General features: G+C 36.7%; 2 protein-coding genes across 4 annotated transcripts in view; one reads left to right on the plus strand and one right to left on the minus strand.

Moving 5' to 3' along the window:
- The window catches only part of LOC107295114 (serine/threonine-protein kinase Sgk3), a 27,576-nt gene extending 21,441 nt beyond the window's left edge, over positions 1 to 6,135 (minus strand). For 2 of the 3 annotated variants that reach the window (XM_015824413.1, XM_015824410.1), the window contains exon 1: positions 6,077 to 6,135. The gene's annotated coding sequence lies outside the window, so the exon portion shown is untranslated. Of the gene's footprint in view, positions 1 to 484; positions 569 to 6,076 lie in introns of those variants that run through there. The other variant, XM_015824412.1, reaches the window with a different exon arrangement.
- Positions 6,136 to 15,300: 9,165 nt separating this feature from the next.
- On the plus strand, positions 15,301 to 25,743 carry VCPIP1 (valosin containing protein interacting protein 1). The gene is made up of 3 exons (XM_015824414.1): positions 15,301 to 18,009; positions 22,136 to 22,222; positions 23,452 to 25,743. The coding sequence occupies exons 1-3, from the start codon at positions 15,342 to 15,344 to the stop codon at positions 24,324 to 24,326; spliced, it is 3,630 nt and encodes a 1,209-aa protein (XP_015679900.1). The 5' UTR covers positions 15,301 to 15,341; the 3' UTR covers positions 24,327 to 25,743.
- Positions 25,744 to 26,577: the final 834 nt, after the last annotated feature.

Consider the following 26,577-nt stretch of genomic DNA (forward strand, 5'->3'; position numbering starts at 1 on the left):
TAAACATATGATTTAAATATATACAGGTGCTCCATCACTTAATCCCAATATTTAAATCGATGCCTGGACTGTTTTCTCTTGTAAATATTTCAAATATAAGCTATCAAGTTAAACTGTGAATCAATCCTCAAATAATAATATACCTTGCATGCAGGTTGGACAGAAATAGACAAATGGAAATAAACATACAAGATCCAAATAATAACATTCCATACTTTAGGAACAATCTACAAAAGATTTTCTCATGTCCCTAGTAAAAAGCTCCCTGAAAGTAAGTGCATCTTTAGGAAGTTTATTCTACACATGGAAGCAATTAAATAAAATACTTAAGAGAAGGTCCAGTTCTTGCAATTTGGAACAATAGATGAAGCCAGGCACAATAATGTAGACTGTCAAAAGTGGTTTCAATTATGTGTAATAAACAATTGCTTTCTCATCTTCACGTTAATATAATGGAAATGTTAAGGATGTGGCAAAATTCTACCTGTTTCTCCCACCTCATTGAACTCTATAGATCTACATCATTTTTTCGCAACAAATTCCTTCAAGATTTCAGAGCCAGTTGGGGAATAACCTAAATACAAATGAAACATGAAATATAAATAAATAAATTTAATGATCTCACTGACTAGTTTCCAATGCTCCAACAATTTCTTTTTCAGATTCAAATAGACTTTACTACAAATGTAGTGTTATACTAGCACCATCACCTGCTTTTCGGTTTACAAGGATAATAATATATTTGAAAACAAGATTAGAAAGAGTTGCTCAGCAGAGATAGCTTTTGCAATGAGCAGCTTTCTTTCACTCTTATGAATACAAGCACAACACTGTTTTCACCCACATGTAGAATAATTCTGGGATTCATAGTCATGCTAGCCTAAACCTTGGATTGAAGACAGGCTTTGTTTTCAAATATAGTGGTATTTGGCAATAAATGAAGGCATGGGCATGAAATATCCTAGTCATCTAACATTACAACATCCCCCAATGATTAAAAATAAGGATATTTCTTTCTCAACACAAGGTCGCCTACAATTGAAATGCAATATAAAATTTTATTCGAGTTTGGTTTTTTTGCTGTTCCTGGCAAGAAATGAATAAGTGTTATATATACACATGTGTGTCTTCAAACAAATGTACAGTATATGTCTGTAGTGTAAGTGTATGGGAAAGAGAATAGCTGAAATTTGCAGATGAGAATTCAGTTTATAAGTGTGATATATTGTTAATAGGCAATTACCTTGAAATAATCACTTTCCCTCTCTCCTGATTTTCCTAATGGCAGGTGAACTTTCTGCAAAAGTGGCAACATGGAGAAAAAGGGCTTTGGACCAGATTTTTCTCTATCCATATATACTTTTCCTTGGGAATACTTGTTAAATTTAGGGTTATCTTCCTTTTGAGGAAGAAAACCACCATAGCCACCACATGGAATTTTAAACTAAGATTGCTGTAGTGAATATTTCAGTCTTGATAGGTCTCAGAATAGCACTATTAGTTTAATTATTGACACTCAGTTTCTTTGTCATTCATTCCTGTTGATTCCTTTGAGATCAGCTTCAGCTCTAGAGATACAAAGCAGCCACATGCCTGTAAAGCCACATGCCTCAGACACCAAGCACTACAAATTAGTATCTCTGTGGGGATTTGTTTTATCTTGACTTCCTGGTGTGAGTCAGCAGCCTAATCCATTCAGTGAATTCTAATGATTTGAATGAAACTCCTACCTTATAAATGAAGTTTATAAGGTTCAAAACCACCAGCACCAGGTGCACACATTAAGGCGACTTTACATTAACCTATTGAATGTTATTTTATATTTCTCAACTGCATGAAGAATTCTGAGAACAAGACAAAAGCTTGCCTCCAGAGTTGTTCTCAGAGTTTCTGACATGTTTGGGACACTGCCTCCAAAATAATTACCTGAACAAAAGAAATAAAATTACGAAATCAGAAAATCTGCCTGCCATGGATTACATAATAATCTGATCAATTAAAAAGCAACAACTTTCTCCCACATATGCCCTCCAGATTTGTGTACCAAGTCAGGAGGGGAGGGAATTCTGACAGTCAATTCCAATATATCTGAAGTATATCATACTCAAAAAATTGTTTTCAGGGAGCCACGGTCATAGCGATCTTCCTTAATACAGCAAAGGCTACCAGATGCCATTTTAACTGGATGCATTGATATATGGTTTCAGTACTTTATCAACCTCTCTAACATTATAACAAATGTGAGACAAATTCTTTAGTTGCATGGTACAGTCTCTAAAAGATTTCTTTGGTTAGTTCTCCATGTACTAAAATCATTCTGTTTCCATGTACTAATACTAAGTCACCATTTCCTTTTATAATGCAAGAATGCTTAGTAGTACTTTTCAAGGGTCTTTTGTCTAACTCCTGTCACTTCTTTCTTTTCAGTGCTGTTTCACTTCCCAGAAATGTCACAACCATTCTTTAAAAACAGCAAAATGTTGCAATTATCTCTGGCCATATCATAAATTGAGCAAGACTGTAGAAAATCTGAATTCCTATTGTATTTATCCCAATCATATATATATGGTCTCTTTTACAGCCCAAACCTGATCATAAATAAGCTTCACCATATTTAGTAGAACGTATTTCCAGGTCAGCATTCAGAATACTTATAATCCAATTTATGATTGGATCTAATATCAAAATAACTTCACTCGTAAATAGAGAAACTGTTGACAGTCTTAGGTTAGTAATTACTTCACAGGTATTTTTAAGAGAGAATAAACCCAGAGGCAACAAAACTGCAAAACATTTAATACTTTAAAAATTCAGTACTAATAGCAGTAATATCCACTATATAATTTAATTGCATCTACCCATATCCATTCTTTGGTATCTTATTTCATTATACCTTGGAAAACTACTGTATATAGAAAACCACAGTGACTGTTTTATGATAAAGTTTAATCCCAGCTCAAATAACCATTAACCATGAAATTTTTTACTATCAGAACACAATTGATCTCATAGAGATATCAGCTTAGAACTTATTTAGGTCCGAGGAGTCACGTAATATTATATAACAGAATAGTAACTTCAATGTAACAGGAGAGACTAAGATTTCTCAGCTTATTTCAGATTCTATTTCTATTTTATATGTGCTGAAAGTTTCCCAGTCATCCTTTATAAACAAAGGACTAATTTTAGGTTTTGACTTTCTGAAATATTTGGTCCTAAGAAACTCTGTGTCACTAGTTTTACTAATCTTTAAAAACTCACATGCAAACATGCCCCTTTCATTTTATTTTTTATAACAACAAAACATATTTTGTACTTCCCAGAAAATCAGTAGTCAGTTACATGTTGTCCTTTGGAAGGTAATAAGAGGTAAAGACTTTGTTTACTCCGACCTAGGGGAACTAAAAGATTGCCTCATCCACCAAGACAGAGCAGAAATAATTCACTATACAATAGCCTCTTGAGGTAATTTCATTCTCCTACAGCCCACTCCTGTGCACAGTGAGCTGCATCCTAGATTACTCGGATTTATCCACTGCTGGCTCTGTAGGTTTGAGCATTAATGCAACGTGTATCGTACATATGATTGAATTGACAGAAGTCATAAATTATTTGTGCAGAATTCCAGAATCATGAATTAAGTTACATTTAAGTACTTGGATAGTAAAGGAAAGAACATGGCAAATTTGTTGAAGGACACTGTAAAAAAACATCTCTAGAATAATACCATATTTATATAATCACATGCTAATGTTAGCCATTTTGCCTTTTATTGATGTTTAAATTTAAATTTAAAAATATATTTAAAAATTTAAATTTAAAAATCAACTAAAGAGAACTGAAAAGTATTAGCATGTAATAGTATGAACATGCTGTTGTTCTAAAAGTGCCTTTTTACATGGTATTGTTTTAGACATCTATTTTAAATAGTCAGTTTGGTATAGTTAAGGCACCATGCTAGAAACTGGGAGACTGAGTTCTAGTCCTGCATTAGGCACAAAGTCAGCTGGGTAACTTTGGGCCAGTCATTCTTTCTCAACCGGAAGAAACAGACAATAGCAAACCACTTCTATAATCTTCCCAAGAAAACTGCAAAATTGCAAATTTATCTTGAACAGTCTTAGAGCTACACTATACAGATGGTCCAATGTCATACCTCTCATTCAGTGACTGTTTGAACTTCAAAGGCCCTGAATTAAGTGGTAATGGGGAAGCCAGATTCACTTAATAACCATGTTACTAACTTAATAACTGCAGAGGTTCACTTAACAACTATGTCAAGAAAGATCATAAAACAGGGCAAAACTCACTTAATAACTCTCTTGCTTAACAACAAATTTTGGACTCAATTGTGATCATAAGTCAAGATACCCATAATGTTCATTTTACTACCATGTCACTTAGCAACGGCAATTCTAGTCACAATTACTATTGTGACCTGTACCTAAATGCATTGTTTATTGACACAGCCACCTCCTTTTTTTCACTTGCCTTTTTTTATTTGATGAAAAGTTGTAAATAATGTGAAGGCTTGTTCATTACTCATTAGTTTTGGTTTTTTTAACTACATACCATTATCTTCATTTATTAGTTACAGTGTATTTCCAATTACACTTAACCTTTCTAGACAATGAAATTCTGGAGAAATTATGGATTGGCTAATTTCCCTTAGTGAAACTCATCTGTCCCTCTCCCTCCCAATTTCTAGACATAGTTTTTCTCTTCCGATTCCCTGCAGTGGTCCAACCCATTTAACATTTTCCTGAGGTATCATTATTTTACAGGAGTTCAAAGTGCAATAGGGTGATAGCACCTTGGCAACTTTACACCCTGTCTCCACAGTAGCAATTTAGATTTTGGGGATACAAGAAATTAAAATGGATCAGGATGAGGCATTGATTGGATACCAATTTTTGTAGAATTTAATTGGTCAGCTATGGATTTCTCAGCATTTTAAACCTGGCAGCAATTGTATTGACTACAAGTTAATTTCATACTGTTTTTGAAGGACTGGAGAGTGATAAAATTAGCATTAAACTATTCTTAATAGCTGAAGATCAGGGGTGTCAAACTGCCAGCCCGCGGGCCGGATGCATGATCCGGACGCCACACCCACCCCATTGCCGGCAATGGCAAAACCGTCCCGATATGTTGCGCGATGTCACGTGACGTCACGAGTTTGACATGTCTGCTGTAGATTATATTTTGTTTGGTAGTTCTCTATCAGCTGCCACATCTTCAACATTAATTTAAAAAGAGCTCAGCAGAAATGTAAACATTTTGCTTCTGAATACTTATAAGCTCAATATGACAAATACAGTTAGTAGGAAATATGAAATACTTTATTATGATGTCTCTAAAACAACCCCCAAAATTACTGACAACTGACAAGACATGCATAAAACAGTACTCTGACAGAGAGAGTCCTATGGATTCCCAATTACAAGTCTCTTTTAAAATATGCCTTAAGGAACTTCAGTCTGTACTTGCTACTTTACTACCTGCATAATTATCACTGGAAATATTTAGAAAAGCTATTGGTAAAAAAAATAAAATGAAGTCATGAGTAGCTTCTACACTATTTATTTTAATGTGTCTAAAATATTACATTGCCATATTCTGTAAATAGCTGTCTCAAAATTCAAAATGTCCATAAATTCTAAACACACAAGAAATTCAAAACTAAAGTTCAGTAATATAATCTTGTATTTATGCTTCAGAGGAAAGTTGGTTTCTTTTAGAATTCTCTTTCTTGATCCCATACATTAATTTGTTTCTAGCAACTGTCAAAAAGAACCTGAACAAAAAGGCTAGATCTCCTTTGAGCCTAATTTATATCTGGCAATTAATCAGAAAGCATAAATGTGGAAATATATTTACAAAATAATTTTCAATACACCTTTCTGTATTGCACATACAGAAAGTACTGTATAATTTTTTCTTACCTAAACCAAATTCCTTTATGTTAGTGCAATAGTATAATATTGACATAGACAAATATATTTCCTAGGGCTACAAGTATCCCAGTTAAAGCCTGTCAGACTTGTTATGACAGATCTTCTCTTTTTTTTCTTACCTTGGCAACTTTTCAAAATCCATTTTGTAGTATCATTTTTTAAAAACAGTCTTTTATACAGAGCACCAGCTGAAAGAAAAGAAGGATAAGAAAAAACACACTTAGGAGTTGTAGGGTCGAATATATACTTAAATGGGTTTCAAGGGTCAGTAAAAAAATCAAATACCTTGCATCACTAACTGCTGAGACTTGTTCAGCAGTGAAAAAAATCACTCCGCATTTACACAGAGTTCTACTTCTTTTCAACCAACGGAATTGGTCTTACTGGCGTGGTGCGGGAAATTTTAAACAATTAAAATCCTCAGACACAGCGAAAATTAAATATTCGGTCCTGACCAGGATTCTGCTTATCTGCTTCCTCAAAAGCAAGCAAACCAGGGGCGAGACCTGCAGCTAGCTCAGTTGCGACCTAACTTCTTTCCTCTTTCCCAGCCCAAAGCATGCTTGCTTACCCCACAAGAGACTTGTAGCGTTTTCAAGCTGACATCGCGCTCGCTTCCTTCTTCCGATTTTTTTACTGCGCGCGACTGGCCGCTTGGGGCTGTTTTTCTACTGACGTGGTAACCCGAGAGCGCGCGGCTCAAATGCAAACCACCCGATGCGAGTCCGGCCGCTTCTCGGCTTGACGAGGGTTTCTGACCCCAGGCAGAGATATTCCTCCTCCTTCCCCCCCCCCGCGGTCGTGAGATAGCCGCCGTAACCCGGGGAGTCGTCCCTTACCTAGTTTGTAGGAGAGACGCGCCCAATCGCTCCCTAGCCCCGTGCCTGCGCAGGGAGGAGCCTGCTTTCTACACCCTTTCTGACCCGCCGCCGCTCTCCCGCCCGAAGCTTTCGCTCACCGCGGCTTCTGGTCAGCGCGGGACAAAAGGCCGGCAAAATCCTGCCCTACGTACGAACCTCTTTCCCTTTGCACCGGACTGGGAGGTGGCGGCGGCGGCTGCGACGGCTCCTTGTCCGGCTGCTGTGGGAACAACAGCCAGAGACGCCATGAGGTTTCTTTCTCCCAGTGCAAGAGCCGCGCCAGGGTCACTCGAGGACGCGTTCCAACGTTGGATTCATGTGACTTTGACACGAACTAGGCAGGACCTCTCGCCCCCTGGCGGATACCTGCGACGCCGAAGGATTTCTGCTTTTGGGCAAAAGCAGAAAGTGCTGCGAAGTACAGTAGTTCAGGTTCAGAGCCTGGGAAATTGGTATCTTCTTTTTTATCTGTGTGTGTTTTAGTGCGGTAGGCACCGTCAAGGACCATGGGCAAAATGCAGCAAGTCCGTCATGCATCGTAGAATAGCTTCATACTGTCACGTTTCCTAATAAAATGTTCTTTAAGGAAGAATTCTTGCCTTGAAGTTCTTTTACCGGTTTCATCTACCGGAACCATGACATTAACCCAAAACTGAGACATACAGTATCAGCAATGACTGTAAAAATCGCAGTAACCTCAGCAGAAATTTAAAAAAAATGACAAGAGGCTAAGAATTCACTGTCTCACATTTTTTATTTTTCATTTATAAATACCTAATCTGTTTACATATATTTTAAGGCAGTTTACATTAAATAGCACCAGAAAAACAGTTGACAATTTAAATTATTCAGATAGACCACTTTAAAAAAATTGCAAGCAACATATAAAGGCACCTATTCATTTGTTTTACTATCATTGAATTGGGATCAACTTCTGTTGGCAAATGCTCACCATTCGTTAATAATAGCTAGTATCTCTTCCAAGGACAACACATTAATCTTTGATCCATATCACCCAGCTTAACCGTTGTCTTTCCCTTGTATTTTCCTCAACCTTGCCAGTATATTTTATCTAGTCCATTATCTCCTGGCATCATGTATCTAAAATATGTATGTGTGTTTTGCTTGCTGATCATTCCTTGAACATTCCATCTAGGACTTGACTAATAGTACTCTTATTAATAATCTCAGAATCCATAAGTCACAGTCTCACTTGCTCCTTCTCTAGGTCCAGGGCCTAGACACGGCAAGCTACCTCTTGGATGGAAAGTCCCATAAATATTATATTTCTACAAGTTTTTCGCCCCACCTACTATACTTTACTCAGTAATGCTGACCAAAGAACATCTGTACCATGAGATGGATGCTCTCTCCCTAAATCAAACTGGATAATATATAAGCCTAGTTTGGGTGCTTTGGCATCTGAAGCAGAATATTCAAATGTTCTTCCTCATTTATTGTTCTTGCAGGATACAGTAATAATTAAAACATAATGGTTTCATGCCATGCAAAATGAGCTACCTAAAGCAGCTGTGTCACTGCTCAAAGGTAAAGTTGGTTTCTTAGTCGTAGGGACAGAGGAAAGCTTTTGAAGATGATCTCAATTAGTAAGCTGAAAAACAGGAAAGAAAGCTTAAGACAACACCTCTTCACTCTATGCTAGCTTTTCCCAATTTTCTTTCTGACTCTCAATATGGTCTCTTTTATACAGTTAAAACAAAAGTTTGGTGTCATGTTGGATTCTTGGTGCTCTCTGATTTCTTGCAGATGTTTCATTACCAAGCTAGACAGCATTATAGCTGTTTATATGCTGACTGTTTGAGGTATGTTAGATGGTAACAGAAAAGTATATATTTTTATATATTAGATTCATCACCAAGTAGTTTGGATCTAGGAACCTTGGGGAATATTCTGTATATGTATAACTGAATGTTGGTCCATTGAGCATGATGATTCTTCATTTCATTAGTACTTACATGTCCTTTTTTCCCCAAAGGACAAAACATTTCCCTCAAGCATCTCAATTCATTTTATGTGAAATCAGTAAGCAATAGTTTAATAAACTATGATTAATAAAAAAAATAGTGTGTCTAAAACTTAATTACTGTATCTCTGAGCCATTTATTTAATTATGAAGTGCCAATCTGGCAGTCAATATGGGATAAAAGCTAAGTATAAATATATATTTATAAATTAGAATATAACACCCTTATCACTTTGAATCAGTTCAGATCATTTATGGTAGTCCATGGCCAAAAGTCAAATTAACCTAAAGAATTTTATTATCACAACTTATAAGCAATTTGTATCAGGTAGTTAATAAACTGAAAACAGTTATACAGTTTTATATTAATCAACAGCAATAGCAGACACACTGGAAAATAATAAAAAGAATTAGATAAATTTCCAGATTTCATCATTTATTTGCTAGTTGCATTTATTTGGTATAAAGCAGAATTTGGCAACTGTAAAAATACTATCATGATTAAAATTGTGAAGAAAATTGGTATATAAAATTTACCTGATTTACAACAAACTTACCTTGAACATATGATGATTTTTATATCCAAATGGAGTGGCAAAGTTAATACTGTATCTGCCACAGCACAGTTACAACGAGTAAAATGATTGATTATAGAGGCATTTTTCTGTCTTCAAGATATTGTCTTTTCTCTTGCTGGACACTTGACACAAGAGTGAGAAACTACTAAAGACAGGAGGCCTGTCTTTAGCTGCATTTTTGAGAATACTTCCCTTTATTTATATCTTTGGGGGTGGGAGAAGATTCAGCCACTCATTTCATAATTTCCTAATGGAATACTTGGCTCTTTTGTGTCCTGTAACAAAAACTGCCAGCTATTTCTCTTGATTATATTGCGTAAAACAGAAAAGCAGCAGAGTGGGAGTTGGGAGGACAAGGAAAAGAAGTAATCTAGATGAAAACAAATATTCAGAGGTAATAGAATCCTTATTTCCTGAGATCACTGAATGTATTCACAAAAGAACGCAAAACGGATTTGTATTATTACTTTGAAGATGAATAATAATGATGATGATGATGATGATGATGATGATGATGATGATGATGATGATGATGATGTTGGAAGGGACCTTGGAGGTCATCTAGTCCAACCCCCTTCTCAGGCAGGAAACCCTACCATTTCAGATAAATGGCTGTCCAGCCTCTTCTTAGTATAGTACCACCTATACTATACCTGTACATTTGGTTTTTCTTGCCTAAATGTAGAACCTTACTTTTTTCACCATTGAATTTAATTTTGTTAGATAGCGCCCAATGTTCAAGTCCGTCCAGATCCTCCTGTATCTTAAGCCTATCTTCTGGAGTGTTGGCTATTCCTGCCAACTTGGTTTCATCTGCAAACCATCTATCCCCTTGTCCAAATCGTTGATGAAGATGTTGAAGAGCACTGGGCCTAAAACAGAGCCCTGGGGCATCGCACTACACACTTCCATGTAGATGCAGTTCCATTGAGGACCACACACTGAGTACGGCCGGTCAGCCAGCTACGAATCCATCTGGTGGTGATGCTGTCTAACCCACATTTTTCTATCTTACCAAGTAGTAGGTTGTGGTCTACTTTAACAAATGCCTTACTGAAGTCCAAGTAAATTATATCCACAGCATTCCTCTGGTCCACTAATTTTGTCACTTGGTCAAAGAATGCAATAAGATTTGTCTGGCATGATCTGTTTTTGATAAACCCATCTTGGCTTTTAGTAATGGCTTTGTTTGCCTCTAGGTGTTCGCTGATTCGTTGTTTGATGATCTTTTCCAGAATCTTCCCAGGTATTGAGGTCAGGCTGATAGGTCTGTAATTTCCTGGGTCCGTTTTTTTTTTCCTTTTTTGAAGATGGGAACTACATCAGCTCTTTTCCAGTCCTCTGGTAGTTCCCAAGTGCTCCATGATCTATGAAAAATATAGTTCAGTGGTTCTAAGATCACATCTGCCAGTTCCTTGAGAACCTTGGGGTGTAATCCATCTGGTCCTGGTGATTTGAACTCGTCTAGGCTGGACAGGTGCTCACTTACCATTTTCTTGCCTATCTTAACTTGTGTTTCTAATCTGTTTTTTATGGTACTGTTTTTGATAGGTTGGACTGTTTTTCCCTTTGTGTAAAGACAGATGCAAAAAATGAGTTAAATAGTTCTGCTTTCTCCCTGTTGCTTGTCACCTTCTTGCCACTTTCCCCCACTAATGGACCAATCATTTCCTTAACTTTTCTCTTGTTTTTTACATGTTGAAAGAAGCTCTTTTTTTGTTATTTTTGACTTTGGTCGCAAGCTTTAGTTCATTTTGGGCCTTAGCTTTCCTCACTTCGTCTTTGCAGGCTCGGGCTATTTGCTGATATTTTGCCTTAGTTATGTGCCCCTCTTTCCACTTTTTATACTTGTCCTTTTTATCTTTCAATTTATCAGAGAGTTCTTTATGCAGCCATGCTGGTTTCTTTTGAGAGCTGTTATTTTTGTTCTTTGTTGGTATTGTGCTAGACTGGGATTTTATTATCTCACTTTTCAAAATTTCCCAAGCTTCTTGCGTTGTTTTCCCCCTGAGGATTCTCATCCATGGAATCCTTCCCAAGCTCTCTCTAAATTTATTGAAATTAGCTCTCTTAAAGTCCAAGCCTCTAGTTTGACTGTGTTCTATTGCTTGTGCTTCAATAATACTGAATTCCAATATTGCATGATCACTTCCCCCCAAGAGACTTCAAAGAGACTAGACCAGTGATGGCGAACCTTTTAGAGACCAAGTGCCCAAACTGCAACCCAAAACCCACTTATGTATCATCGGGTGCCGGGTGGGTGTGGCCCTTTGGGTGGGTGTGGCGCATTGGGTGGGTGTGGCTGCAATGGTAACAGCAGACTGGGTGGGACTAAAAAGTTCAATCAATCAATTCCAACTTTGCAAGATCTTTTTTTTCCCCGCAAGAAGTTGAAATTGACTGACTGATTGAACCTTTTTTTTTTTGTACACAGCGGTGGAGGCATAAAGCAAAAAGGTTTTATAAAACCCAGCTGAAGTCCTAGGACTGGGGCGACGGCACGCGTGCCCACAGAGAGGCTCTGAGTGCCGCCTCTGGCACTCGTGCCATAGGTTCACCACCACTGGACTAGACAATCACCTGAGATGGTATAGGTTCTCCTGCTTGAGCAGGGGGCTGGAATAGAAGACCTCCTAGGTCTCTTCCAGCTCTATTCTATTCAGACTGCTGATTAGTACATTTAATTTACCTCTAAGAAAGAATTTGGACTATAATACCTTACCTGCACACACCATATTCATGTTTGTCATATTTCTATTAAGTAGCTTGCATTGATACATGTTGTGGCATATTGTTATTCTTAATACAGTACCAGTTATGCTCAGAGTTAGTTGTACGTTAATTGTGTTTAAAATAGCCTTGATAAGGTTAATAACTATTTTTCTGTGTGTGAATAAAGAGTAGAATGAAGGCCATCGAGTGCATAGTGTGAACACTGGCAAGTGAATTATAACTCTTTTATAGCAGCTTATGTCTAATCCTTCTGTTATCTAGAATAGTATATCTGCTATCCTACAAAGAAATATCTTATATTACTTCCAGGCAAACTGGGCCAGATACTGCCAAAGCAAATGGCCACATTGCCATGACACTCTGAATTGGTTTCATTTGTGAAAAATTCAGATGCCTCAAGATAAACTAATCGCTTCCTGTAAGTGAAGGAAACAAACATTTTTGTAGTCACTTTGTATTCATTAGCTTCTTACAAAAGAAATAAGCCAAAAGAGACCCAGTGATAACACCACAAGTAACACTGCCAGTACTATGCTGAGCCTTCTCCAGTGGGATTCTTCCAAATCTGTTAAACTTCCATAATTCTCAGCCAACGTGGTGAGCACAGATGGGAACAGCAGTGTTTAATTAATAAATTATATTAACACACATAATAAGAGGGATGAATAAAAAACTTTGAAGAACTAATACAAAGTTTGCAAAAGTAAAAAATATTTTAAGTAAAAGAAACTAAAGAAAACAATTTAAAAAGGATAGCATGCAAACAGTAACTACATTTCTGGGTGTTGCATAGGGATAGGATGGAGAAATACTGAAAGTGGAAAAAGCTTAAATAGGATTTCTTGAATCTTGAACTAAAGCTATGTATCTAACTAAATTCACAGTGTTGTTGCAAAACATTATGATTTGTCAAATATATGGAGAAACATAATTGAAAAAGCAAAAAATAACTCCATCTGAAATATTTTTGAAAGCCATTTCATGACATCCTTTTTAAAATTATTTTGAAAAAAATACTTTCCAATTCCTTCATATTGCATGATATTGGCTTTTTCTTTGTAGTTAATACTTGATAAAAATATATCCCATCAAACTATTTCTGGTTCCACTGATGTTTATCTGGCTAAAAAAATTACCCATTCCTAACCTAATTTATTCAAAACAATCCCCATAACACTGACACCAATGGCAGCTTTTGAAAGAAAAACCATTTTGGCTTAGTAATGTCCATAAAAAAGCCAATGTGAGATTAAGAAAATATCTTAAGAATGGCTTTCTGTTTGGCATTCAGTTCCAACAAATAACATCTAAATCTATAGTTTGCTAAGAATTTTGAACTGAACAGAGATGAATAAGTATTGATTATCAATTCTGATATACGATTGATTGTAATCTTCGATTAGAGGGAATGATCTTAATTGAATGTAAAATGTATAAGTAGGAATATATTAGTTAACTGAATGTGTATCATCAAGCTGGTGTCAACTCTCAGCAACTTCATAGATTTTTTTCCAGGACCATCTGTTCTCAACGTGGTCCTCCAAATCTTCAATTGTGCACCAATTGCTACTAAAGTCCCTCAATCTTGATTCTGGTTCTCCTTTTCTCTATCCTCCCATCTTTCCTATCTTTGTAGATTTCTCGAAGAGCTAGGTCTTTGCATGATGCCTCTAAAACAGACATGTCAAACTCATGTCACGTGACATCGCACAACATATCGGAGCTTTTTCCCCATTGGCAGCAATGGGGTGGGCGGTTTCCTGGTGATGCGTCTGGCCCGTGGGCCAGCAATTTGACACCCCTGCTCTAAAATATGATAATTTGCACCTGGTTATACCTTGAGTGAGTACTCTAGATTGACTTTTTCTATAATCTATGTTTATTTTCTTGGCTAGTTGTGATTTTCTTAAGCATTTTCTTTAACAGCAAAGTTCAAAAGCATCAATATTTTTTCTATCTTGTTTCAAAATCCAATTTTCACTTCCATAATGGTACAGAGAAAGTCACTGCATGATTCTGTTCTTTGTAGATATAGACATATTATGACATATGAATAGTCAGTTTGATTTAGTGGTTAAGGCAATAGGCTAGAAAGTGGGAAACCCTCCTACCTTAGCCATGAAAGCCAGCTGGGTGACCTTATCCTAGTCACCTTGACCTAGCCACTTTCTCTCAGCCCAGCTTAGGGTTGTTGTGGGGAAAATAGGAGGAGGAAGATGTATTGGATAGGTTCACTGCTTTGAGTTATTTGTAAAAATAATAAAGGTGGAATACAAATGAATATCTTTTCTAAGGCCTTCATTGCTACCCTACACTGCTTATTAATCTAATAAACAGCTTTGTGGCATTTCTGTGTAGCAAGATTAACATATTATTGCATATGCTTTGATTGACTACCATCTACTTCATCAACTGTTTCCTGAGTACCTATATATAATATATATTTCTGATGGGAACTGCAATAAATACTGGAACTAAAATACAGAAAAGGTAGTATAAAAATTATCTTTGCCTTAATAGTGACTGCTGAATTCGGTAAACAGTTCTTGAGTGATAACACAATTATCCTTACATTGGGAAGACAATTAACCCGGTTTAGATACCCTTCACACCGACTGACGAGGAGAACAGTGTTTTTTTTTCCCGCACTAGACAACTTTTTCACATCAAGTTATGATTAACGAAAAAAATCACGAGACAACAGCAAGGCATTCTAGGAAACATTCATTTCAGTTTCCATTCTCACAGAAGCGCTAATGTTTTTGAAACGGAAATACTACATTTCCCAGTCGTCTTTGTTGAAAAACATTCTCTCTCTCTCTCTCTCTCTCCTCTCTCGAGTTTTTCCTGTACGGCGTTGCATGCCGGTAGTAGTAGTTTCCAACTACCCCCATTCGATACCACGCCGCCTGGTTTCCTTGGAAAAGAAAACTACAATTCCAATCTGCCTTAGCCGGCTGCGCTTGCGCCGTCTGCATGGAAGGAGGGAGGGGAAAGGCCGTTACGTCGCGGGCAACGGCCACGGTAGTGAAGAGGCAGTAAGCGGTAGTACCGGAGGTTTACGTGTTCGCTGCCGGATTTGACCCGAGTAATAAGAAGAGGGCGAGTTTTGTCAGGTTCTGTGCGTGCTGGTGGAAAAGCGGGGATGAAGCTGTGAGGGAGTGCGTACCGAAAGAAGTGAAAAAGGAAACCAACCGCAGGCAGGCAAAGGAGGAGGAGGCGCGAAGCGATGTCTCAGCCGCCCCAGCAGGAGCAGCAGCCAGTGGCAACGCTGGTCCCGAAGAAGAAGGACCGGCGTATCTTCTCGGGCACTTGTCCTGACCCCAAGTGTCAGGCGCGCCTGTTTTTTCCGGCGCACGGGCCTCTGAGCAGCGGGAGCATCGAGTGCACGGACTGTGGGCAGCGTCATGAACAGCGGCAGCTGCTGGCAGTGGAGGAGGTGACTGATCCAGACTTGGTGCTGCACAATTTGCTGCGGAACGCATTGCTAGGAGTCAGCGGGGCGGGGCCCCCTAGAAAGAACACCGAGCTGGTGAAAGTTATGGGCCTGTCCAATTATCACTGCAAGCTGCTGTCGCCCATTCTAGCCCGCTACGGCATGGATAAACAGACGGGCAAAGCTAAACTACTAACTGAGATGAACCAAGGAGATGTCTTTGATTGTGCTCTTCTTGGGGACCGTGCCTTCCTTATTGAGCCTGAGCACGTTGACACTGTAGGATATGGCAAAGATCGCTCTGGTAGTCTCCTGTACTTGCAGGACACCTTGGAGGATATTAAGAAGGCTAATAATAGCCAGGAGTGCCTCATCCCAGTCCACGTGGATGGTGATGGCCATTGTTTAGTCCATGCAATTTCCCGAGCGCTGGTGGGTAGGGAACTCTTCTGGCATGCTTTGCGGGAGAACCTCAAGAAGCACTTTATGGAGAATCTCAGCCGCTATAAAGCCCTTTTTCATGACTTTATTGATGCCGCAGAATGGGAAGACATAATCAATGAATGTGATCCTTTCTTTATTCCTCCTGAGGGTGTACCAATGGGTCTTAGAAACATCCACATTTTTGGACTAGCCAATGTTTTACATCGACCCATCATCCTCTTGGATTCCTTGAGTGGAATGCGTAGTTCAGGGGATTATTCTGCCACATTCCTTCCTGGATTGATACCAGAAGAAAAATGCATGGGGAAAGATAGCATGCTGAACAAACCAATCTGTATTGCCTGGAGTAGTTCTGGGCGTAATCATTATATTCCTCTGGTTGGAATAAAAGGTGCTGCTTTGCCTAAATTGCCTATGAAATTACTTCCTAAAGCTTGGGGAGTGCCTCAAGACCTTATTAAAAAGTATATCAAATTGGAAGACGATGGTAGCTGTGTGATTGGAGGAGACAGAAGTTTGCATGACAAATATTTGATGAGGCTAGTTGCAGCCATGGAGGAAGTTTTTATGGATAAGCATGGCATTCATCCCAGTTTAGTAGCTGATGTACATCAGTACTTCTATCGGCGGACTGGTGTAATAGGAGTTCAGCCTGAAGATGTTACAGCAGCTGCTAAAAAGGCAGTTATGGACAACCGACTTCACAAGTGTCTCATTTGTTGTGCTCTTTCAGAACTTCATGTTCCTCCAGAGTGGCTAGCTCCAGGAGGGAAGCTGTATAATCTTGCAAAAAGTACCCATGGTCAGTTAAGACCTGATAAAAATTACAGTTTTCCTCTGAACAGTTTGGTATGTTCCTATAATCCTGTAAAGGATGTACTAGTACCAGACTACAGTTTGAGTAGTCTGACTGCCTGTAACTGGTGTCATGGCACATTGGTGCGTCGTGTGAGAAGTGATGGTTCTGTTGTATATTTGGATGGGGACAGAACTAATACTAGATCAACAGGTGGCAAATGTGGTTGCGGATTCAAACATTATTGGGAAGGTAAAGAATATGACAATCTTCCTGAAGCTTTCCCTATTACTTTAGAGTGGGGTGGGAGAGTGGTAAGGGAGACAGTGTATTGGTTCCAGTATGAAAGTGATCCATCTCTGAACAGCAATGTATATGATGTTGCAATGAAGCTTGTTACTAAGCACTTTCCTGGAGAATTTGGTAGTGAGATTCTTGTCCAGAAAGTTGTCAATACAATTCTACATCAAACAGCCAAAAAGAACCCTGATGATTACACTCCTGTAAACATTGATAGTGCTCATGCCCGAAGAGCTGATGATATGCAACAAGGACAAGATTTGGCCTCTCAGCTTCCAACCAAAATTATTCTTACTGGGCAGAAAACAAAAACCCTGCACAAAGAAGAATTGACTATGAGTAAAACTGAAAGAACTATTCAACAAAACATTGCAGAACAGGCACCTATAATGCAAAAACGAAAAACTGAAAAATGGAAGCAAGTACAAAAAGGGCCAGCTAGAACTGTGTCTCCTGGTACCATTCCTGATGGGTCATCCTCTGCACCTGCTACTCCCACCAAGACTCCTTATTCTCCAATATCTACGAAAGAAAAGAAAATTCGCATAACAACAAACGATGGGCGACAGACCATGCTCACTTTGAAATCCACTACAACATTTCTAGAATTGCAAGAAAGCATAGCTAGAGAATTTAATATTCCTCCACATTTGCAATGTATTCGTTTTGGCTTTCCTCCCAAGGAGCTACTGCCACCTAAGGAAGGGCAAGAAAATGAACCTGTTCCTCTGCTACATGGAGATAGAATAACTATAGAGATTCTTAAAGGAAAGGAAGATAGTCACCAGGCTAGTTCAGTACACTCTGCTCATGTCGTGAAGCATGATGATATTGCTGTTACTAGCAGAATTTCTTCCAAGGAACTTCAAGAGCAAATAGACAAGGAAATGTACTCTTTGTGTCTTCTTGCAACATTTATGGGTAAGGCAATACTAATCTCCTTCTTTGAGGTATAAAAATATTTGTACAGCTAGAAATGTACAGTGTCCAGATAAGTTCTTTAGTAATAATTAAAACACTTCTTTCCTGGCTTTTAGCAGACTGATCACTGTAGGTTAGGAGCATTTTAATATTACGTAATGTGGCAATCCTGTATTGATTGAATTCATTGAAATAATTCTGTTTAGAGAAGGATTGTGCCTTAAAGAAACTTTGAAAAACTATTAATTGCAAATTTAGACAAAAACCCCTATTTTATTTAACTTTTTTTGGAATGCTATTTATGAAGCACTGATATAATGCTCGTAAATGTGAGGTGTTGAAATAGTTTCAGATATATTCAGCACAAATTTTATCTCAGTTTATTTAAAGTATAATATTAATGTTTGTTGTTTATACTTTTTTCATAGGGAATTATTCCATGGGGAATTAGTGTTCTTAAAATATGCGTTTAAATCTGAAAATTACTCTAAATTTATATTCACAAAGTTGATGTATTAACATCACTTATTTATTGTATTAAGCATTATCTGCTATTTGGCCAAATCTAAGAATTATGTTTTAGGACACTTTTCACTTAATTGGCGATATTAACAGATTGTTTTGCAGCTCTTATAACTGGTTACAGGCTGCATGACATAGAAAGCTGATTGATATATATGTCTTAAACATTATATTACTGCAATTAAAAAAAATCTTTTGGATGTTAGAATGGCCTCAGGTTTCCAAAAAATCCTCCAAGAATGTATTTCCTTTTATTACCCCCCTTGTTCTTTAATTTGAAATGGACTTTCCAATCCAAGCAATATAAATAAAGAAGTGCATTTTTTTTAAAGTGAAGCTTCATTGTGTAATCTTATGAATTGAAAGCTTAACAATATGTCTTGTATGAGAGACAAGCAATTTTATTCTTTCAAATGAAATCATGTTTTCAATGACCCGTACGACTGAGAATCTCCATAGACATATTTTCAATAAAAATTCAGTCCTTTTCCTGGAATCATCTTTTCCTCTTGAATGCAAGTTGAAAAGATGTAAGGAAGAGAAAGTTGCTTGCTTGTTTGTTTATTCATTCAGTTTCTATAGCTGTCCATCTCAGCCAATGACTGTGGGGCGGCTTACAATTCAAAAAAATATATTACAGTTAAAAATACTTAAAACCTTTTAAAACAATAAAAACACAAAAAACATTCAGATTAAATATACATAGGAGCTAGATACTTGGACAGTTAGCAATACAGCCTGGAAATGGAGCCCTTAACACACTCAGCACCCCAGGCAGGGGAACAGAGCCAGGTTTGAGTGTCTTACAAAAGTCTAATAGGGTTGGGGCCATTCTAATCTCTGAAGAGAGGATATTCCATAGAGCAGGGACACTGCAGAAAAAGTTTGTCTCTAATCCTTGCCAGCTGACACTCTTTGGCTGATGGGCTCTGTAGCATGCCCATTCGGCTTGATCTAATTGGAAGATAAATAAGTGTGCATCTAATACATTTGTGGCTGTATGCATGTGACTATGTGAAAAGTGAATGTACTATGATAGTCTTTTTCCAACCTGGTTTACTACTGTCAGAATTGGAAATCTTTATAATAATTATCTGTGTTGGGTCCAGCACATCTGGAGACATCAGGCTAGTATGTTATAATGAATGATATATTTTGGGGTGGCCTGACTCAAAACATTACTAATCATAGTGTAAGTAAAGACCTTTGTACAAAATTCAATTTTGTACGATCTATCTATTCTTTATTTATGAACAGGACTTATTATTCTTATTACTCTTTACTCAAACTAACAACATTGACCAGTTATATCTAAATTTGGGATTATTATAATTGGATTATTACAAATCATGTTATCAAACCATTATTTAGTTAACTAGTTTCAAGTAATACTAATTTATTAAAGTTTGGACAAAACAGGAAATTGTTCAAAAGCAGAAACTATATGTCTCTCTATGCATCAACTAAGAAACAGGCAAGTGAGAGTCTAAGTTTGAAATAAATACAGGCATGCTGACACTTCTGATTACTTCTGAACTGTGTGCATTGTGTTAACTAATTGCATACAAGATGCTGTTAAGTTTCTTAAACATGAGTTTTAAGACTTGGAGGAAGGCTTGGCAATGATTTTTTTTAAGTGAAATATCACTGTGCCACAGAAATAGCAAGTCATGCCCTTGATCTGGTTTTCACTACAGATTGGATTGGGAATAACCTAGTAATGGAAGGGATTAGTGTGACCTTTTTATCAGGGGTTATTTCCTGGATTAATCATAAGTATCTCTTATAAATGTGAAAGTGTTCCATATGTATCTGAAAAAGAATATAAGAGTTCGTCTTAGATTGAGACTGAATGTAATATGGAGACAGGAAAATAACTTCTGTTTAATATTTTTGGAGGAATTCAAATTTCCAATTCAGAATCATATTCCTTTCAAGTAAAGATGGTATTAAAATGGTTCATCTCCAGATGTTTATACAATCTGACAGATTCTTGAATTGCCTGACATTGTGGGAGGAGAGTCTATAGTTAGTCCTTCATCAGCTGTGAAAGCTTATGCCTTTTAACAAAACTTGTTAGTTAAATTGCCTGGGATATTTTTCAACTGGTAAAGCTTTGTTTCCTGTGAAATAGTCTAAACTTATTGTGACATGTTAAGTAATCTTGAAGGCAGTTTCAAGCATAGATTCTAACTAGAGAAAGATGGAGTTTTTTGGCTATAGCCATAGACCTTCAGATGGTGTAGAATGGTAATAATTTGAAACCAAAGATATGGTTTGGTTTTAAAACACTGTTAGAAGATAATAATCTTACTTATATGTGATACAGGACAAATGCTTATTCCAGTGCAATCAATTTTGCTTTATTTTTTAAAAAAATATTTTTCTGAAAAAATATTATTGTTTAGCTTTTTATGTGGTGAGTTTTAAGATGTAAACAGTGAAAGTAGGAAAAATGGAGTAGGATAGAGTTAAAATGGCCTTTATTGTGACAGAATATGAGTATATTAAATGTAATGTCTCTTTAAATTGATCCGGACTGATGATTTTAGGGAGACAGTCATTCAGTTTTCCTGGAAACAGGGCTTTTTTTGTCATAGAACTCCCAGAACGGAGTTCCGGCATCTTTTTTGGATGGAACCTTGTAGGGTAGGCAAGGCGGGTTGTATAATGTGTGTGAGTTCTGGCACCTTTTTTTTTTTGTTGTTACAAAAAAAGCACTGGCAGGCAATATAGAAATGATTTGCCATTCTCTTCTGGGATGTTTCTTGATTTCCTTATCTACCCTGTAGACAAAGTGAGCCATGTGCTGCTGATCTTCTAAGTTTTAAGACAGGCATATAAGCACTTCAAGGGCTTTTTCAGGTAATCTGTTAATGTACAAAAGACACTTCTGCTGGAATTGCTGGCCTTGTCACAAATACCTTCTGGGCCTGCCTGGAAGGCTCCTGAAATAGCTGTGCTGAATCGTCAGTAGGATATAGCAGCCATGACCCTTCAAGAAGTAGCACTATGGTTGCAGTCCTAGTTTGTGTGTGTAGAGTGTTTTGATTTGCAAAATTCACTGATAGAGAATGTTCTGTCCTCTCTCTGAACCATGCTGAAATTTAGCTGGACTCCACCATTCTGGATGCTGTTTGATGGCCTGGGCAGTTCGCAACAGTTAAAGAAATTGCAATAAAATCAAAAGGTGACGGTGAGACAGACTAGATGGGATGAAGTAAAGGATCTTATTTTTCCTTGCCAAAGACCTCAGTGAAGAACTAGGTTTCACATTTATTCTGTATAACAACAGAGTAGGATCCATCCAGATCTCAAAGGCAACATCAAGAGGGCAAGTGCCCAATCAAGACATTCAGAAGTGGAATTCTTTACATATCTGTATCATGCATTAATCTGAAATAATTTTATCTTCATTTCTTGCAGGGTTTTCAAAGGCAACTTGCAGCTATAATTAAAATACAGTGTAAGACACGATTTTCAGTGTCACTTATTTTATAAAGAAATAAGAAAGCACATCATCCTGACTTTTAGAAAACATGGTATATCTGGAAAAGCTATCTGCATTCTGTTTCTTGAATTAATTTTTACTTTGTATTCACAGGGGAAGATGTTTGGTCTTATGCAAAGGGGCTTCCTCATTTGTTCCAGCAGGGTGGCGTATTCTACAATATAATGAAGAAAACAATGGGTATAATTTATAATTTTATGTTAATGTATCTTTTCTACCATGCTGTGCTTTATATATTTAATACTTTGGTATTAACTACTTTAGACTGATATATCTAATTATCTGTATGCTGAAGTTCTTGATCTAGAATCAAAATCTGAAAAATGAATTCAAGTCAAGAATTGAAAAGGACATTGTGATAGAATTAAAATGGAAGACAAATGTACTGTAAAATGTAAGGATCTGAAGACAAGATGTGCTGATATTATTTGGTAATAGGATTCACCTATCTATCACTTCCGCTATTGCTAAGGTGAGGGAGACTTTATACGTCTCCATAATGGCATATAATGTGCAAGATTGCATAAGCTGCAAGATAATATTGTCTGCTTTCCTTAGCCATATTGGTTCCTATCTCATAAATATATTTGTCCACAAACTCATAAGGGAAAAACAGAAACTGAATTTGGTGCTAGTGTTGAATTTCCCTGATACCTTCCTCCCTCACTACTTTCTGACTATCTTTCCTCTGCTCAGAAAAGACGAATGAGGAATCCTTTTTTAGATGTTTTATTTTGATAATCTTCACTTTAATGGACAGAATTTATTAATTACAATTTGTCCATTTTCAATATTGCATATTATTGTCTTGTAGAGGTTTTCTAATCGTATCACACATTCTTCATAGACTCTTATTGAAGTTTAGTCTATCATTGTGTTCTTTCTGAAAAGTAAATATCACTATGAAAAAGATAAAATAGTAATTTATGCTTATCTATTTTCTTAAGTCGGTGAATATTTGTTTTTGTATGTGCTGTACTTTTTATGCAAAATAGCCAAGCATAAAAACATAAATAAGTATGTATTTTTATATACTTTGTCAGGGCTTTTTTTCTCATAGAACGCCCAGAATGGGGTTCTGGCACCTTTTTTGGATGGAACCTTGTAGGGTAGGCAAGGCGGGTTGTATGACGTGTGAGAGTTCCGGCACCTTTTCTTTTTTAGAAAAAAAGCACTGCTCTTTGTTATGGCTATATAAAATTTCCAGGTTTAAAGTCAATGAATGTTAAAGAGCAAAGTCCACATACACATTTCACTAGAGCATTGGATCTTATTTAGTCAGTCTTCTATTCTTTTTCATTTTGTATTTTTGAATGTATTTGGGGTATATAAATAATTATTTTTATATTTCATCATAAATTTAAGCATTATTAAAAGTCATAAATATGCATTTTTTATTACTCTTGCAGGTCTGGCTGATGGTGAACACTGTACTTTTCCACACTTGCCTGGCAAGACCTTTGTATACAATGCAACAGAAGATAGATTGGAACTTTGTGTGGATGCTGCTGGGCATTTCCCAGTAGGTTCTGATGTGGAAGACTTGGTTAAAGAGGCCCTAAATCAAGTACGAGCAGAAGCTTCTTCAAGAAGCAGGGAAGCAAGTCCTTCACATGGATTGCTAAAATTAGGTAGTGGTGGCGTAGTTAAAAAGAAATCAGAGCAACTCCACAATGTAACTGCATTTCAAGGAAAAGGCCATTCTCTAGGCAGTGGAGCCAGTAGCCAGCAGCTTCATCCAAAAGTTAGGGAAGCTCCACTTGGAAGAAAACAAAACACAGGTACAGATTTTAGTACCAATTCTGCTAAATTGGATCCTTCCATGTATACAGCTGATTCTGGAAATAGTGAACTTATACGGATAGCTCCTGGAGTAGGAACAATGAGAGATAGTAGACAACTTGATCCTAATTTAATTGAGGCACAGCGGAAAAAATTGCAGGAAATGGTTTCTTCAATTCAAGCATCAATGGACAGACATCTGCGAGATCAAAATACAGAGCAATTGGCAACAAACGATTTTTCTCAAAGGAAATTAGAGGCAACAAGTTCATCAGTTAAAACAAAGAGCCCTCAAATGAGTTTAACTGAATCTTTTACTTTATCAAGTGGCAGTGGACGTTTGAATACAGAAATAACTGATAGTAACATATCAAATGCTTTGGGAGCACCATTCTCCACAAGATCAAAAACCCAGAAAGGAAATTCTGTCGAAGACCCTGAAGAAATGGATAGCCAAGATGCAGAAATCACTAATACAACTGAGCCAATGGATCATTCATGAAAAATTTAACAGCTATATCAATACAAGAGATTACTGTGCAAATGTAGTTTGTTGGCTGGACCACTTAATTTAGTCATTGAATCTTGTATGTTTCAAAGATTATATGTTACTCATTGCATGATAGCAAGTGTGTGATAGACAATAACTTTTAATTTGACATACTGCTGCCAGGTTAGCTCTCAGTTACCTGTACATTAGTTATTAGAACAAGCACTGAGAAAAAAAAAATCTGCTGTAGTTGTGGGTTATCGCTCTCTCTCTTTTTTTGTAATTTTAATTCCATTTAAGTCTTAATCCTCCAGCCCCTATGAAATCATTAAGATATTTTTTTAGTTTGATATGTGAAAATAAAACCTGACAATGCACTGTGTTTGTCAGATAGTGGTCCATATTTCATTAAACAACATTTGCTTATACTTGACATTTGAAATCAAATTTATATCTGTTAGATAAGTCAAAATGCTGAAGTACATTTACTGATAGTTCTTTAAAATTGTTAAGGAAGATATGGAAGATAGTATATAAGAAACATAAAATAAAGATGTCTGAGCTTTTTCTTGCTTTATTGGCAAGCAATAGTATGTTTTGTTTTCAGTTGGTAAAATGCTATAGTATGTGTTTACATGGCAAAGACAATAAAATGCAAGCATTTAAGAACAGAATAATAAGAATTTGATTTGATTCAGGAACATTTTACAAGTAGGTATTGGTTATCTGTGTTCCCTGTTAATGCTTCTTATGTTGGATTAATCAACATTCATCAGAGGTTTTTCAGTGAACTAATAAAGCTCCTTTTAAATTCCTTACACCTAGGACGTACTTAAAGCTTTTATTGTAATACACCACTTTAATTAAATGGGATCCACTTTAAGCAGCATGTTCACCAGATCTAATTTTTAAGAGACATTGTTTGCTCCAGTAAAAGCAGATGTTTATGTTGATACTAATATTGCACTTTTTGCCTCTTCGCATATTTCTATTTATGTGCATTATTACTACTACATCTGATAAAAATAAACTTGAAAGAGTGAAAGACAATATAGAAAAATATAGGAAATAAATCTTAGGTTCATAGTTATTGAATCCAGTGCTTGGGCACATATGACTTTTTCTGTCTATAAATACGTTTATAATATAAATACTTGTACTCTTAAAGTATGTTTAAACTTTTTGCAATTACAATCACACAAAATTACTAAGGAATGCTATGATTAAATACCCCCCCCAAAGGGGAGGTATTAGTTTTTATGTGGGAAAGTTATTTAGAGATACAGTTGCCTCGGTTCATTTGAATATCTTATCCATTCACATACCATTTGTCTTTTCTCCTAAGAGGGAATCCAGATTTTATCTTCTATTACACTATTTGTGTATAAAGCCTTCAAACCACACTTTCACGAATGAGTAATTTTAAATATATAATTTTTCTCTTTAAGAAGTAAAATATGTCAATATACAGTTTTAAAATTGATCCAGGCCATACAGAATAAGATTCCTGCATAATCAGAAAACTACTATAAACTGCTAGCAAATACACAACCAAGTGGACATGACACCAAGAGACCAGTTGTGCACTCATAAGGGATTCATAGGGTGAGAAGTATTTCTGACACAAGTTAAATCCATAATGAATTTCAAAACTAGCATGTAACAGAGTATAAACTGGCTGATATGATAAAAAAGCAGCAGTGCTTTTTCTGAGCAACGGGACATCAACACTGGATATCTTCAAAAAAAATCTGGCTTCTGTCACATAATGTTTAGAATTATGGTGCTAGAGCTGTTGTGAAAAAAATACTTTGGCAATGTTAGCATTTTCTTAAGTCTTACATTTCTAGGACTGGGTAAAACAATGGCAATTTTGAATTGATTTGAATGTAAATTGTTAAAATAGTTTGATAGTTTGGTGACTTTTTGGTAATGAAGAGATGGAATAATGATTCTAGTGAATAAATATGATCAGTATCACTTACTGAAAATTCATATGAATAGGATAAATTGTGAAGCTGGAGAGGCACAAGTGGCTTTTTAATTTTAATATGATTGGTTTGACTAAGAGTTAAGTATTCTTTCTTTAGAAACTTTTCTTTAGGGAATACTCTTAATTTTTTCCCAGGCAAAGAATACATTCTACATTTTTGTATCTTTTCCTTTGTGTGACATTAACAATTTTTTGAAATGCCCAGTTTTAAAAAATTAACTATTAAAGACTTAGGAGCTATGTGAATTTTTCTGCTGCATCTGTAAATGC

Source organism: Protobothrops mucrosquamatus, unplaced genomic scaffold (genome assembly GCF_001527695.2).
Source record: "Protobothrops mucrosquamatus isolate PMUCROS unplaced genomic scaffold, P.Mucros_1.0 scaffold2223, whole genome shotgun sequence".
Taxonomy (NCBI): domain Eukaryota; kingdom Metazoa; phylum Chordata; class Lepidosauria; order Squamata; family Viperidae; genus Protobothrops; species Protobothrops mucrosquamatus.

Coding starts and splice junctions, on each gene's coding strand:
- VCPIP1 (XM_015824414.1), top strand. CDS start 15,342: ATGTCTCAGCCGCCCCAGCAGGAGCAGCAGCCAGTGGCAACGCTGGTC. Junction 18,010..22,135: donor TCTTCTTGCAACATTTATGG/GTAAGGCAATAC, acceptor TTGTATTCACAG/GGGAAGATGTTTGGTCTTAT. Junction 22,223..23,451: donor TATAATGAAGAAAACAATGG/GTATAATTTATA, acceptor TTACTCTTGCAG/GTCTGGCTGATGGTGAACAC.